At 35.6% G+C, this 16,829-nt stretch overlaps 1 protein-coding gene across 2 annotated transcripts in view; it reads right to left on the reverse strand.

Annotated features, from left to right (window-relative positions):
• The window catches only part of LOC109843510 (nudix hydrolase 2-like), a 38,136-nt gene that overhangs the window by 18,144 nt on the left and 3,163 nt on the right, over positions 1–16,829 (reverse strand). For both annotated transcript variants that reach the window (XM_020412445.1, XM_020412447.1), the window contains exon 4: positions 230–367. In XM_020412445.1, the coding sequence (XP_020268034.1) occupies positions 230–367 (138 nt within the window). The remainder of the gene's footprint in view (positions 1–229; positions 368–16,829) is intronic.

Below are 16,829 nucleotides of genomic sequence, written 5' to 3' on the forward strand. Positions count from 1 at the left end.
CATGGAATTTGCAGATCTTATTCTTATCAAAGCGCAACCAAGAGATGTAAAGTAGACAATCAGCATTACAGCATGATTTGCTTATAAAGTACATTATAATTAAGGTAGTTATTGTTTATCAGTAACTTTCATAGGCAAATCTAGGAAGTTGCAATTTCCAGCCTCCATTTGATGGCTGAAAAGGATTGGAAGACTTTGGCAAACAATTGAAGAGGATATCATGATTTACCTCTTTCTTACTGTTGACCACAAAACCACCAACACCCACTCTGTGAGAAGCATTTACAGGTAATGTATGTGGGGTAGCTGGGATCCAATATACAAGCATCAAGTAACTGGGTTCTGCATGGTGGTACCAAAATCCTTCCTGCACCAAGATAATATGAACACAGAGATTCAAAATAGTAGGCAAAAATAGAATAGGAGGGAAAACGATGAAAAGATATATCGAGAATCTACAACTGAAGAGAGATCATTACGCTGAATACTCAACATCAAGGATTGTGGCAATAGATTAAATTCCACCTTGCCAACAGCTAAAAACTTTACAAATTCGCCAGTTAAGATGTCACGTGGAATAATATAACTTACTTGATCTTACGGAAGCAGGCTACATAAACTTGCTTGAGATATACAAATAATGTATGTGAGATAGTCTATGGTGTAGTGGATATGGCCATGGGTGACTGACGAACTATGAATTATCTGGCAAGCTATGTTACGTGGTTACTTCTATCATGAAGCCGTACCTATACCTGACACGTACAAGACACTTATCCGTACCCAAACTTCGTGGACACTCCTCGGATATATGCAAATATTTTGCAGTCATGTACTCAATTATAGGGTATACGTTTTAATTTAAAACGTTAGTCATAAACTTTTGGACTTATATTCCACACTTACACATCAACTTCTTGACAAGGGTCGTGTTCGTATCACCCCATACCCAAGTTCAAAACTATGATTTAAAGGGTAGTTTGGATGGCTAGTTTAAAACAAAAACCAGTTTCCAATTTATAACATAATAAAAGAAACTTTGAAAAGTGATGGAAATTTTAATTCTAACAATGAATTAAAAAAACAATGACAACCTCATGTAAATTATTAACTTCAATATATACACAGACGCACATAGCCGTGTCCTGTACCATAGATTTTACAAATTTCCCGTGTCCCGTACCCACACTCATACCCGTACTGGTGCCCCTTTCCGTTTCCATGCAACTTAGGTGGCAAGTAATACAAATACAAGCATCTTCTGGAATTACATAGACAGACATCAGAGGATTGGAAGAAGGATTTACAGAATCATGCTGGGGGTATAGGACAAGGTAAATTACCTGAAAGAATAGATCCCTCTTTTATATATGAGAAATAGGTGGAACTCCTAAAGGCAAAAAAAATTGACGTGTCAGTTATGAGCATTGACACATGGACACCTAATTTTGTCAAAAGCTAACATGTTGACACCTAGTCCTATCTTCACCAAAGAATCCACATCAAACTAAAACTAACCATAATTAGAAATTTCTAATAACCAAATATTTGGATCATATCATAAATATAATTGAAAAAATTAGTCTAATAATTTTAAGAAAGAAACAAATTATTACAAACAACATCGAACAAGATCGAAAACTAAAAACCAGCCAAAAATTAGAATATGCAAAAAAATTCCTTGAAAAACCAGAAAACTGCAAACAGACCATAAAAATTAAAAAAGTATAAATAACCTCCGAAAATTTCAAAAAATAAAAAACAACTCCCTAAAATCCAAAAAACAACAAACTCGCCCCACCCCCCTCTAAAATATAAAATTTACAAAAGACCCCCTGAAAAATCTATAAGTTACAAACAAACCTCTGACATAAAAATTACAAACAAACGCATGAAAAATCAAAAAATTACAAACCCCCTACAATATGAAATTACAAATAACCCCTTGAAAAAACTAAAAACTGCTAATAGATCCTTAAAATTCAAGAAATTACAAAGAGTCCCTAAATATTCAAAAACTACAAGCAACCTCCTAAAAAATCTAAAATTACAAGAACCCCTTTAAAATCTAAAACTTATAAACACCTCCTAAAACTCCAAAACTCATAAGCAATTCCCTAAAAATATATGAAAATTATAAACAAACGTTATTGGGGTGTTTTATGACAAATAGAACAAACAAGTTTTAGAAATTTCCAGTTTGCTACTCGAGCCTCCTATCTCAAAAATTGCCACGTGACATTAAAAAACAAGACATATAAATACCTAATTCTATTAGAAGCTAACATGTGGACATCTAACTATATCTTCACCTAAGAATTCTTATCAAACTAAAACATCCCATAACTAGAAATTTCTAATAATCAAATATTTGATAATCCTAATCAAATCATAACTATCCAAAATTAAAAAAGTTTTATCCTAATAAGTTTAGGCTGCGTTTGGGAACTTGGATTTGGACCCTGGATTTAAAATCCAGGGTATTTCAAATCCAAATCTATAGTTTGGGTCTCAAATTGGGCTGAGATTTCAAATCCAATTATTTTAAAGAGAAGATTTTAGAGGCCCAAATACACGTATTCGAAATTCCACTCAGCCCCTTCGTATTTGACAAATCCAGATCCCGACTCCTCTCTCCTATATCTCCGTCCCGATCCCAACTCCCCTCTCTCGTTTCTCAGTCGCGATCTCTCCTCTCTCTAACACAGGTATCTCTCCTCTCTCCTCTTCTCCTCTCTAACACAGGTATCTCTCCTCTCTCTCCCCTTCTCTTCTCTCGTCAAAACCCTAGATCTGATCTAGGGTTCCGATCTCCCCCTTTCTCCTCTCTCTCCCTCTTCCATCTAAACCCTAGATCTGTAGCTCTTAATCTTCTTCATCTCCCCCAAAATTAAAGGATCTCTGGAGAAAGATCAACGCCGATGGAGTGTCGACGAAGCAGAACATGGATCTTCCTCTTATTTCGATTCTTTTATGATTTTTCCTAATTTTTCAAAAGAAATCGGTTTCTCTTCCTCCCTCTATAATCTCGTTCAATATCTTTATAATTTGCGGTTGAAGTTTCTTTTCTCACCTTTCTGTTGCCGAGAGGAGATGGCGAAGAGTTCTTTCAAGCTCGAGCATGATCTTGGTTTGTATTTATTGACCCTTTTTTGAAAAAAAAAATATATGTACACACACATATATCAATCGGTTTTGTAGATGATGGGTCTTGATGATTTTTGGGGTTTTTCTTTTTAATGTTCAGGGAAGAGAGGCTGAGGCAGCGAGGATCAGGGAAAAGTACCCAGATAGAATTCCAGTAAGATTTTTTTTCATGATTTTTTTGTCTTATTATAATTTTTAATGTTTTTAGTTAGCTTGTATTGTGCAAATTGATGTCTTTTGTGAATCACGATATCAGTGAAAACTCGCTCCCTGCTCAAAATCCGAGGATTGTAGGGCTTCAGATCTCTCCCCCTTTTCCTCTATTCTCTCTTAAACCCTACGGGCATCGAAAAAGGAGCGATATTTTTTCTGGAAGAAAGAGAGAAATGGACAAGGGCTTGCTCGGAGACCTGGACAATCTCCCAGAGGAGGACAAGGCTCGCATGTCCACCATGATCGAGCAACTTAGATCCGAGACAGGTCCCTTTTCGATTTCCTCGATCAATCTTTTCTACGAATTATTCAGTTTTTTGTATTATTTTTTTATATATAGAGAGAGTTATTTCATGGAGATTCATGCTAATTGCAGAACAAAATATGATCTTTTTTTGCCATTTTTAATTAATTTAGCAACAATTTACAGTTTGATCAGAAGATAATGGTGATGGATATGGTTACCATGTAGATTCATGCTAGTTGTTAATAAAGATATGATCTTTTTCGATTCTCTTCAGCGTCAAATTAATAGAGCAAAAGTTAGCTGGAATTTTGTTTTTCTATTTTCATTCCTAAGCGTCACTTAAGTTGATATGTCGAGGTTAGACATGAATAAATTTGATCAGAAAATAATGGCGATGAATGCGGCTAATCTCACACAATATTTTTATGAATTAGTTGACTGATAGTCTGATACCAAGTTTAGATGTTTTACCATGTACAAGGGCTAGTAGGATTCAGCTTTATTTTCTCTAAGCTAATCTGAGGTCCTAAGTGATAGCCTTTACATGTTAAATTAAATTAAAATCTCAGTTGATATATGGTAACACGAAACTTTACACGGAGAGTTTTATTCAACCAATCCGATGTATACTCACCATCCTCCATTTGACATAGGCTACTAGCACTCTCAAATCTCAAGAAGCTAGAGCTCCTTCGGTTCTTAAATTCCTGAATGCATTGGCATCCTTGTATTATCTAATTTTCTGTTAGCAAATCTATTATTATCCCTCTGAGGGGAGTGGAGACATGTGATGAATAATTTGTAAGGCTAGGAGCATAATCCTCCGCAAATCTTCCAACCTTGAGTTGCCGAGTTTTCCTTGGTTTGCTTTCTCTTCATACATAGTCAGCATTCTACAATGGTGTAGATATTTACAGTCCTAAAAAGCTCCCAATGGAATAGGATTTTACTCCGAACATCATGAGATATTGGTTTACCCAACACCAGAATTTGTTACTTTGGACCGAGAAAATTCCAACGAATTATCCTATATTTTTCAACCCTGGCTAGTAATTTCTAGAATGGTCCTTAAAAGTGTTACAATTGATTTATGCTTTCCGGAGCGAGCTTCTACTTTGAATGGTGTAACCTCCTATGATTAAGTAAGTTTACTATTCTTCACTCTCTTGGTTATACCTTTGAGAATAAATTCTTATAAACAATCTGAAATGTTGTTGTATTGTACTTCTTTATCGTAGACTATTGCGAATTCCTGTTATTATTTATTCATGGTACGAAAGTATATTTTGCATATAACTCACGCAAAGTGCATTTACTGGATTGTCATCTTGCAGCTTTTAGCAACAATTTTGTTGTAGAATCACATGCCAATGGCCTATGGCCTGACTTCTATTTAGCCCTTGGAGAGGATATGTTGATATTCATGTTTTTTTTTTCTCTTTTTGTCATACATTTTGGACAGCATATATATGCATAAGTTTTAAGAATTTGTAGGCCAAATAACTTAACATTTAACATTACTGGACTCATTTGCCAATTAACTTAATATTTAACATTGCTAGGCTCATTTTCTCTTGTTTATGAACCTTTAGATTCAGGTTCATCTAGTATCTAAATAGTATTTGGTAGCTGTGGGCTGACTTAGGTATGTGTTTTGTGAATAAGCAGCTTTGAGTGTTTTCTCAAGAGTTATATTTGCTTATGTAGTCTCTATGCTTAGTTGCCAGGCAACCTAAAATCAAAATTGTTTTTTGCCTGGAGATGAATTTACACTTACATGATTATGGTTATAATTTATCCTTCTATTTTCTTTTTATTTATGAAGCCTATGATAGGCCAAAAGATTTGGAAGTCAGTTCATTTTTCGCACAGGGCCCCTAAAATCTCAGAACCGGCCCTGTTTGAGACTCTTTGAGTTGGTAAGAATACATTGTAATGCACCTTGTTTAGAGTATTATGTGTTCAAAGCTCAAGTAGTTATCGGATCCTACTTATGTGATTCTTGTATTTGTTACCTAAGGGGATCTCAATGTGCTATTTTCCATTTGTTTTGGTGGAAAAAAGACAAAGCTAGCCAGTGTTGAACCTGGCACTTGCAATATCCTAACCTCAACCACACATTCCCAATCATCACTTTGTACAGAATATCAAGATCCCTTTGCAGATTAGAATGATTTTTCTGTAGTTTTGGGTCTTTCATTATTTGCTTTGAGGTATTAGGCACCCTTGAACATCTTAGGTTCTGCTCTCAAAAAGTCTTGTTCTAATACAAAAAAAAGTAGTGAAAAATTTGTAATGCATAAATTTGTTTCTGCTTCTTTGTCTAATATATATCAATCAATGTTTTCTGCTTCTTTAGGATCTGCAATTACTGGACCAATTGGAAAGGAGTGTGCTGATTTGTGGCCTACGATTGCTAGTGCAGCCAATGTCATTGTGTAATAACCTGATTTTTCTTCAGATGTCAGTGAGGAGTAGTAGTTTCATGTTATTTGTTATTGAAAAGAAAAGAGAGTTTTTTAAATATGGATCCATATTTGTATTGGAAGTTTTTATTTTCCCATGACGTACATATATTGGAATTGATATTCTGGGATCCAGCTGATGGTAGCATTGTTTTCCTTTTGTTATGAAATTAAATGGTGATAGTTTGAAGATAATAATGGTGATGGTTTGAAGATAATAATAGTTTTGGATATCATTGCTAAAAATTTGTTAGACAAATAAGCTACTGGAAAATTTGAAGATATTTTGTCAAACTTCAGGGCTTTGTGAAATTTATCCTAACTTTTACCTTAACATAAACCTTAAAACACCAATTCTGAAATCCAAGTTCATGTATAATAAAGTATATCCAAACACTATATTTCAAATCTTTGATTTCAAATCCTTCCATTTTATAGACATCCAAACAAAAAATTCTATCAAATCATGGATTTCAAATCCTAGATTTCAAATCCTTTGATTTTAAATCAACATTCCAAATCCAAATCCAAGTTCCCAAACGCAGCCTTAAGGAAAAAGTAAGTTATGATTCAAAATCGTAAAGTGCAGCTTGAAAGATCCCAAACTACAAACAACTTACTAAAAATTTTGAAAATACAAGAAATTGCCTTGAAAAATCAAAAAAATGCAAACACGTGCTAAAAATTCAAAAAATTATAACCCTACCCCTCCCCACCCTACCAAAAAAACAAAATACCTCTGGAAAAATATAAACTACTTCCTTTAAAAATCTAAAAAAAGGACAAATGACTCCTTGAAAAATCTATAAATTACAAAAAAAAACTAACATGAAAAACCCTATAAAATCCAAATAAATTATAAACAACACCATGTAAAATATCAAATTGCATACAGTCCCTAAAAATCTCAAAACTGTAACTGGACCCTTAAAATTTAAAGATTACAAGCAATCCCCTAAAAATCTAAAATTTACAAAGAACCCCTTAAAAATCTAAAAACTACAAACAACCCTTTGGAAATCTGAAACTTACAAACAAACTCCTAAAGAAATATGACTTTATAAACAAATTTTATGGGGTATTTTTTACAAAAATTGTTGGGGTTAACTGATAAATTTTAAAACTTACTAGGCGTTTTTGACAAAAATTATTGGGGAGTATTTTCGATATTTAACTACACATAAACTAACAATTTTAATTTTAGAGGCTTTCAGCCAATAGTTATTAGAGAATCAATGGGAGTTTTAAAGATATTAGGGGTTTAGCGCTAAGCATTTTAGAGGCTTTCAGCCGATAGTTATTAGGGGTTCAATGGGAGTTTTAAAGATATTAGGGGTTTAGCGCTAAGCACCAAAACATAGTGTTTAGCGAAATTTTCTCATATCTCAATTTTTATAGAGATGTCAGATTGGTGGCTACACGCGAAGGTCTTATATCTACTAAAGAATAAATAAGTCGTTACTATTTCGACAATGTATCTTTGCTGTCAAATTAAGATGAGACTAATATCATAAATGGACATGAGAATCAAGTGAAATGCAACATAAATAAAGAAAATCAGGTTCTCCTACGTTGTAAGCGAAAAAATTTTAAAGAACAAACTTAACTACATAAAAGCGAAGATATGGAAAACAAAGTATTTTCAGTCATTCTTTTATATATAGAAAGAGATTTGTGGTTTGCAGCATTTGCTATTAGTCATACATCTCAAAAAACTAGCATGTGTACCACCTAAATTTGAATTTTATATTTATCCACATGCCTATTCAGTGAGCTTTTTTCTTAATTTTTTAGCTTTAGATTATGATAAAAAGAAGGGAAAAAAATAAAGGCAGGGTTAATTGTTAAGCCATATAGTGTTAATTTAAATTTTTGAAGTGAAAGACATCCACGCCCTAGTTTTGTATTTCCTTTATAAGGAAAGAAAAATTCTAGTCGGGTTATCTAAGTTTGAATTTCAAATTCCACATCTCTTTTCATGTGCTATGTTCAGATTACTATTGGGAATATTAAGGGTAATATCATTTTCATTTTTATGTTATAAGTCATTGTAATAAACCATTTATATGCTCATATTCATAAGAAAGTGGACTACATATCAAGTGTAAAAAAGACAAGCAACATTGCAAAGAAAGAATTCAATGCAATCAAATTTAGAAGCACGGGCATAACCAAAAAAGAAACTCTAAAGAATAAAGAAATTAAATATAAAAACCAAAGAAAGTAAGACTCACCAGTGCAAGCACGGGCGTAACATTGTTATAAATAAATAAAAAGCATGGGGGACCAAAAACTTAGCAATTAGATGCTATATATTTATTGTCTGATAGTCCATAAAATGATGCAGGAGTTTTTATAAAGATGTCACAAGAAAACTAAATATAAACATTTTCAAATTAGAATGCATAATCATTTTTTTCTACTTGATAAATCACTTTTTTCATGATAAAGCACTATCGCATTCTTTATAAGATAGGTTTTTCTTCTAGTGCAACTATCTTTTTGCATACAACATTCAATTTAACAAGTCAATTGGAAGGGCAGCTCTTGTAATGCATCGCTAGGGGATATTTACTCATTGAAAGACCATCAAAAGAAGCTCACAAAGATATTTTGTATGGCTTACAAACACATCAATTCTTAGGCTATCAGTCTAAAGACTATTTTTTCATGCATGTATAGATCTTTATCAGCAGAATGAATTTAGTAACCAGGGTTTCAAATGGCGGGCGACATGGTGGACATGACAAATTCAAATCCAATCCGCCACACCTTAGCTCTTTTATCGTGTATGTTTGGCCAAATCAGGAGCAATTTCGGGTCTGAAATTGCACCCGATATGTCATTTTTTTCTTTTGGTGCAATTGGGTAACGGGTTTCAAATGCAAACAAACCCGACCTACCCCATACCCAACATGATACCGGGACAGTATGGGCAAGATGGATAAAAAGAAAATATTAGGTAATGAGAAAAGAATGTCGGTTACTCTATAGATACAGACACACCATGATGGAAGCAACGTGAGGGCTTCGATTTGGAGGCGAGAAATCATCGACGACTTGGCGAAATAGGGTTAAAAGGCATGACGAGGAAGAAGGCTACCAAGATGATCAGTATGCAGTACTGTTCACGATTGAACAATAGTTTTTTTGGGTACCAAATGATGGGGAGCGGCACAAGGGTTTCGATCTAGAGGTGAGGAATCATCGACGACTTGATGGAATGGTGTTCATGTTGAATCGTGAGGGTATTGTTCATGTGATGAGCAGTGCATGGATTCTGTTCACCCGTGAACAATACTCTGGTTTTGAGGTTTTAGTGTTTTTTCGATTATTTTGCTAGGGTTGAATGTTGTGGATTCATTGGAATTCATAAAGAGGAGAGATTTGATAACTAGCTAGGCCTCACACCTAGGGGCTTCACACCCAAAAAAGACAAATCACATGTGACATGCCAAGGAACACCTCACATGCTCAAGAGAAAATTCTCAAACTCAAATTTTTTTATTCATCAATATCTACTCCTCATAGAGGCTTACATTTCTTATCTATAGGAAAAGAAAGTAACTAAACACTTATGTAAATAAAAATCCTAATCAAATCAAAACTTAACAAAACTAAAAAATGCAATCAAATAAAATCCTAGCTAAAATAGAAAGAGAGTTTAAAATCCAATCCTAAAGAAATCCTAACTAAAAAAAGATTACATGGGATCAAATCAAATATCACTAAAATTAAAATTATTCTAATAGATCTTAAATTTTTTTGATGAATGATCCATGATTGTCCTGCATCACATCTGCCCTTGTTAGAGAAAACTTAACCTCGAGTTTTATAATAGGAGAGCATAATGTTTGACTTGATTGGTGAGAAGAATTCTGTTGTAAATTGTAAAATCTTCAAGATGAGCTGTAAAATCCGATATTGAGTTGGTGATGGAAGGTATGAAATAACAAACTCAATAGCTAGATTATCTTAAAATTTGCACTGCATGTCGATCTTAAGTTTGGATTCTAGGCTTCATCTGAACTCTGCGTTTGATTCAAGCTCGAGCGTTAGATCAACTTGTTGCTTTATTTTTGGTTACAACTCTTTTTTGAGCTTGGGCTCTGGATCTATCTTTTGATTTGCTTCTTTTGGCTGTATGTTCATGCTTGTACTCTAGATTGATCTTTTGATCTATATCTGATTCTAGCTCACGCTTAGACTCGGGCCTTGGTTCTTGATTAATTTTTTTATCTTGCTCTACTTTCTCGTCTGACTCAAGTTGAGGCTACGGATTTAGACTGAAAACAAATTTTGATTGAAGATCCACATCTGGCCGAATTGAGAAATTTATGTTCGCTCTGCTTCAAAATGTGAAGAGAAACAATATCTTCTAGATGATGGACTAGAGTACCTCCTCTCCAAAAGAGCTTTCATAGTTGTTCATGAACAGATATTTGAATGATAATAGTTTTTATACCACTAATATTTTACCTCTCTCTTTAGCCTACACTCAGCATATAAACACATTTCCGGTTCTGACATATCATAGATAGAAAATATATCTTCTATATTGAAAATCCAAACATCAAATTCACAAAACTCCTCATATCCATCAAATCTATAAAAGTAGGTTAAGGTAACAAATTAAAGCGAATTAAAATCATACCTTTGTAAAGGAGGTAACGGTATTTTACCCCTGATAACTGTGGATTCTTCGATTCTAATAGCAAATGATGGGGAGCGGCGCGAGGGCTTCTATCTGGAGGTGAGAAATCGTGACGAAGAAGGCTATCAAGATGACAGTACGCGTGGTACTATTCACGATTGAACAATAGTCTTTTTGGTACCAAATGACGGAGAGCGGCTCAAGGGCTTCGATCTGGAAGCGAGGAATCATCGATGACTTGGCGGAATGGTGTCGTAATACATGTCTAATCATGAGGTACTGTTCATGCGATGAACATTACGTGGATTACTATTCACTCTTGAACAGTACTCCGGTTTTAAGGTTTCTTCGGGTATTTGGCTAGGGTTGAATGTTGTGGATTCGTTGGAATTTATAAAGAGAAGAGATTTGATAACTAGCTAGGCCTTACACCTAGGAACTTCACATCCAGAAAAAGGTAAATCATATGCTAAAGAACAACTCACATGCTCAAGAGAGAATTCTCAAACCTAATTTTTTTTGATTCATCAATATCTACTCCTCATGGAGAATTATGTTTCTTATTTATAGGAAAAGAAAGCAACTAAACACTAAATGAAGTAAATAACAATCCTAACCAAATCAAAACTTAACAAAACTAAAAGATGCAATCAAATAAAATCCTAGCTAAAATAGAAAAAGATTTCAAAATCAAATCCTAAAAAAATCCTAACTAAAAAAAGATTACATGGGATCAAATCAAATATTACTAAAATTAAAATTATTCTAATACATCTTAAAACCTTTTGATGGACAATCCATGATTGTCCTGCATCACACCACCTTAGAATAAATGACAGATAAAAGGAGTTAGCCTACCAATCTAGAGATATAAATAGCACCACTCTAGATAGATATGACGATTCACCACTCTAAGGACCACACCTTAGAGATACAGATAAACACTCACATTCAATGAAATCCACCAATGCAATATAGAGCAAACAAAAAGCACAAGGCTTAACTATAATCAAACTCAACACATAATGATGTCCATTAGGCCTCCTAGATATATATAGGTTTGAAACATCCTATCAAGCATTAGGATTATAGAAAACTAAAAGATTTAACATAGAAAACTTAAAAGACAACTTTGACTAACTAAATATATCCTAGGAAATATAACAGGCCATGCAGACCAAATTGATTGTCCCATAGTATTCTGCAAATAACTTTCTACACGGGTCTCTAAATGATATGAGCATGGTCTTAAGCAAAACTAGACACAAATACCTATCTAGCACTTCAATTGGAGTATCATTTGGACTTCGCTAGAGAAAGTTATGGCTAGATCAATCAAGTTCATGCACACAGTCTAGCGAATCCAAATTTGCAATTTGGAACCCTTTGCTCACGCATCACAAAACCTAAAGATGAAACATTTGTCCTCCCATTCTTTGGAACTGACCTCCCACCTATTCGGAACTCAATTAGGATTTTTCCATCCTCTCTCCTCTCACAGTTGGATCCTCCCTTTCTCCTCTAATTCTCCTCTAAGACAATCTCAGGCTATCTCCATCGAATTCGAGGTACACTCTCCCTCTCTCTCCTTCTTTACAGCCCTCTCTTGACCTCTCCTCTTAGGCTCCTCTCTCTTTCAGTTTCAGGTGGAGTTGGGGCTTTGAAGAGGATTCAGTTCGACAATTGGCAATGGAAAGTGGAAACTAGGGCTTCGAATTCCAAAGGATAATCCATAGAAGTCAGAAACGTGGGACGCTAAACGAACTGCAACCCGAGTTCAATCGTCCCAGATTTGCGTGGAACACAACCCGATTCACCAACTCTAGCGACCCGATTTTCAAACCAGTTAAAATTTAAAAAAAATAACTCTTTTTAAAAAGAATAAATAACAAAAAACGTGATAAATTAAGCAAATAAAGCATGCATATCTTAATTGCAACATGATCTTTAAGGTTCTTTTACCATCAGTGATATCAATTAGCATTTAAGAACAGAACCTAAAGCGTACCATGTTCCCTGACATACCATATAAGTCTACCCACATCGTACCCGAATCCTAACAAATAGTGTACCACATTCCCGTGCCCGTCCTATGAATCGGAACGAACCAGGTTCCATGCAACTATGGAATACTCTCTCTCTCTCTCTCTCTCTCTCTCTCTCTCTCTCTCTCCATCTCTCTATAAGACTCAGCCTGATGAGGACATCCAGATACGTGCACGGGACTTTCACCGTGTTTATCAGCGCAGGAAACGCTGTGTTTCAGCTTTGTACCGGATTCCTAATATCTGGTTTTGATTTGATTGATGACAGATTCGGCAGCTAGAGTGGATTGAGCAGACTTCCTATTTTGTTAGATTTAAATTTTGAATTTCGAATTTTGAATTTTGAATTTCGAAGTTTGAATTTTGATTTTATTTGGTAGCTAATTAGTTAATTGATTATGAGAGAGATTTGAGGGATTTAGAGAATTTTCCAATTCTGTAATTTTTCTTTATTTAAGAACTCTTGTAATTAGATTGGAATTATTAAAGAATAAAAATAAAAATTATCTTGCTTGATTGTGGTGTGAAACCCTAGCAGTAATTTCGTTTTCTTCTCTGCAGCCATTTAAAAAAAAATCGTTATTGTTCATCTTCCTCCTTAAACTCAAATAACCCAAAACCCAACTCCACCTCCCTCTTCACCAGTTCGCCGCCCGAATCCCCGACCGCATCCTCCACAAGTCCAGATAACCCACCACCTGCGACCCCAAATCCTCGTCAACTTCACATCAGCGCCGCCCCTGACGGTCCAGTCCTCCTCATTTCAAACCTTCACCAACCACCTTCCTCTCAAAGCCTCAGCGCGCACCTGCCAACATCGCGCACCACAGGCCCCCTCCTCCGACGCACCGTCCCGTTTTGGCCGTCCCCTATTCCTTCGTCAACAAACCCCACCATCAGTTTCCCCCCTCCCTCCTCCACAGATCCGTTCAACACTCTCCTGTTCTCCTTTCACTTGAGTAGTCCCAGAAACCCACTCCTTTTCCCTGTCATCTTCCCCTGCGAACAGTACTCCCACAGAGATAACTCTGTCTCCTCCCATTATTGTCGTCGAGATTGGATCCGACTTTATGTGATTTGTTGGTGTATGGCTGATCCCGACGCTGAAGACTACGAACTCGTGCTTGATCCAGAGACCGGCATCATTGATTTACAGCTTTCCCCGTGGTTCGACTATTAGACGTTCGAGACTGTGCCCGAATACGTCGAATGCGTGACTCATCAGATTGTCAGTAGTGTGGAAGACCAGTTAGGCATCAGTTCATTTCATAGGCGTTTCAATCCAGACGCGCCACTTCATCCCAATTACGTGGCTCTCGGAGAACTTCCTCCCCTCATCTTCGGCGTGTACGAGCCACCTCCAGAGGAGCCTCCCGTCGACCCAGTTCAGCCCGATGAAGGTTTAACTTTCTTTCGCCCAAATATTTTCGGAACTGCTGTTGCATGCATGTTGTTATCAATATTATTATCGATTGTGCTTGTGCTGTATTCAGTTTGATTAGTGAGCGAGTGAATCTGTTGCTAAGTATTTCTGCTTCTCTAAATATTACAATTTGAACTGTATTAACAGAACGAATCATTACATTATTTATCAGAATAATTTTACAAAGGTTCACACTTATTACATTGCAAGTTTTGCTTATAAACCATCGTTCGCTTCATTTCACTCTTGAATTTCCTGCTTAGATCGATCGCTGACTTGGCGAAGCATTGTTGTCAATCTTCGTACCTGCATTACATTGTTTCGCATCACAGTCTCTCCTCTCTCTCCCTCTCCCTCTCAGTCTATGTTTCTATAAATTAGAATTAAAGGTTATGAAATCAAATATATTTTCATATTTTATGAGGGAAAGCTATCAAGTTAAAGCTTTAATAGTTATCTAACGAGGTTCTGAGAATGTTATTTACAAGCTCTATGATACTTTTTATTTGTTCATACTACAAAATTTATTAAGTATGCTTAGATTGTGTTTATGACGTTATATTATACACATGCACAACATCTAGTATGGCAATCCGATAGTTAATACATATCCTCGATTTCCGCTATCCGACATGAATTTTAGCCGTCCGACATAAACCTAATATCTAACATTTAAAACTTTGGTAGTAACTGCTTGACTAGCATGCTGTGATGCCATATATACACTAGTTTGTTAAGATTAATTTCCACTAAAATTTGAATACGAAATAACTAACACAAAGTCTCTCAATACGTATGACCAGATCATGCATTTGTGACACATGCAGTAGACTCAAATTTTTGACATGCAGCCTTAGCATTAATGAAAACTATTACATATCCAAAAGTTAATCAAATGTACAACAATTAGGTAGAATCAAATTCAATGCCAAGCCTGCAATTTAAGGTGCTTGACCAAAGTCATATTATTCACTAGCAGAAGTTATATCTAATGCTTAGCTATCAACAACATTTACTTCACAAGCTTTTAGTCGATGCATTCTCTTGAAACTCTTCTTTACTATTTTCGCCCCTACCTTTAGTGCCCGTGCAAAGAACTGGTTAGTGTTAATTTATTTTGTTTTTTCCCTTGGGCTTCGTGCATGAGTGGTGCATGTAGTTTTTGAACTTGATAGCAAGCTGATTTGCGATCGAGATATGACAAATGAAATTCTTCATTGTTTTTAAATTTGGGTGCCTTTTTGTATGGATTGGTAGTAAACATGGGTACTGTAGTCGATACAATACTTTCCATCCCTCTGCTTTTGTTATATAGTAATTTATAATTCTAAGGGTCAGTTTGGTACACAGAAATTTCACTTGGGAATCAAAGATCCCGTGACTTCCATAATTGTAATTCAGACTTCTCCCAATGCTAGATTCTTATCAGCATTGTATTCCGTCATTTAGTGTGAATATGATTCCCTACTGTAGGTTGGTATGACTACCACTGTAGGGGCTTCCATCAAAAAAAAATGCAACCAAGATGCCCATATTGTTGTTTCCATGTTGCAGCCACCACTGCCACCACAATGTCCGCCATATATTCCTGGCCCACAGTCCCACACCACCATCCTTGCACCTCATAGGGTTAGTTTGGAGAAGTACACTGAGCAACATTGCAGTTGGAATCTTTTTAATGTGAAAAGGAAAAATTAGGAATCTATTCAATGTGACAAGGCAAAACTAGTACATTAGCTAAGATATTCCTACCAATTACTATATAATTAAAGCAGCAGGATGAAAATACTGTAGCATCTACACTAACCATCCTCACTTCCAAAACATTAAAAAATGAACCAAATTCAAAAACAAAGAAATTTGAATTTCACTTGTCATGCCTTAATAGCATATTAGATTGGTACCAAATTCAAAACTGCATGCACCACTAATACATGACGTCCAAGGAAAAAGAAAACAACATAACATTAACCCGTGCTTTGCACCAGACTAAAGCTGGTGGAACATGATAATGCTATAATTTCAAGAATCTACAGTCACGAAACCATATTCCTGAGAGATGGCAATGTTGCTTCCGCATATCAGATACAACTTAAGTAATTATCTCCAAGATTTTTGCATTTGTTGAGAAGAGAAAAGAGGGTCCATTTTGCGATTGAAAAAGAAACTTGAGATGATTCCCTTCTAAAGATTTCATCCGCTAGAGGGCTCAACAAGACAGTACACCTACACCCCCTTAAATCAATTTTAATTTGCTCACATTTCTTCCCTTTCAGGGCACCCTCATAGACCCCACCCCTCAACTATGGTCACAATTAACTCGTATTCTTGAAATTGAAAGGTGATTTCGTTGCTTAATGCTTGTCATCGATAATGTTATAACTGAAAGTATGAGTAAAGCAAAATCTAGGCTGAATACAACCTCTTAGATCCCCTATTTGGACAATCTTGTATTTGACCTACCGTGACGATCCACTTAATATTCCTAAAATATTGCACTGTCTATCTCAGCATTAGTAGAATTGATGATAACCAACTGTGAAGAAATCGAAGCAAACGTTTGAAATTATATCATTCCCTGCTTACGTTCCTCATTACATACTCGTACTGAATTGGATTAACTCGTTTCTTCCGG

The sequence above is a fragment of the Asparagus officinalis genome, chromosome 5, assembly GCF_001876935.1.
Source record: "Asparagus officinalis chromosome 5, Aspof.V1, whole genome shotgun sequence".
NCBI classification, from domain to species: domain Eukaryota; kingdom Viridiplantae; phylum Streptophyta; class Magnoliopsida; order Asparagales; family Asparagaceae; genus Asparagus; species Asparagus officinalis.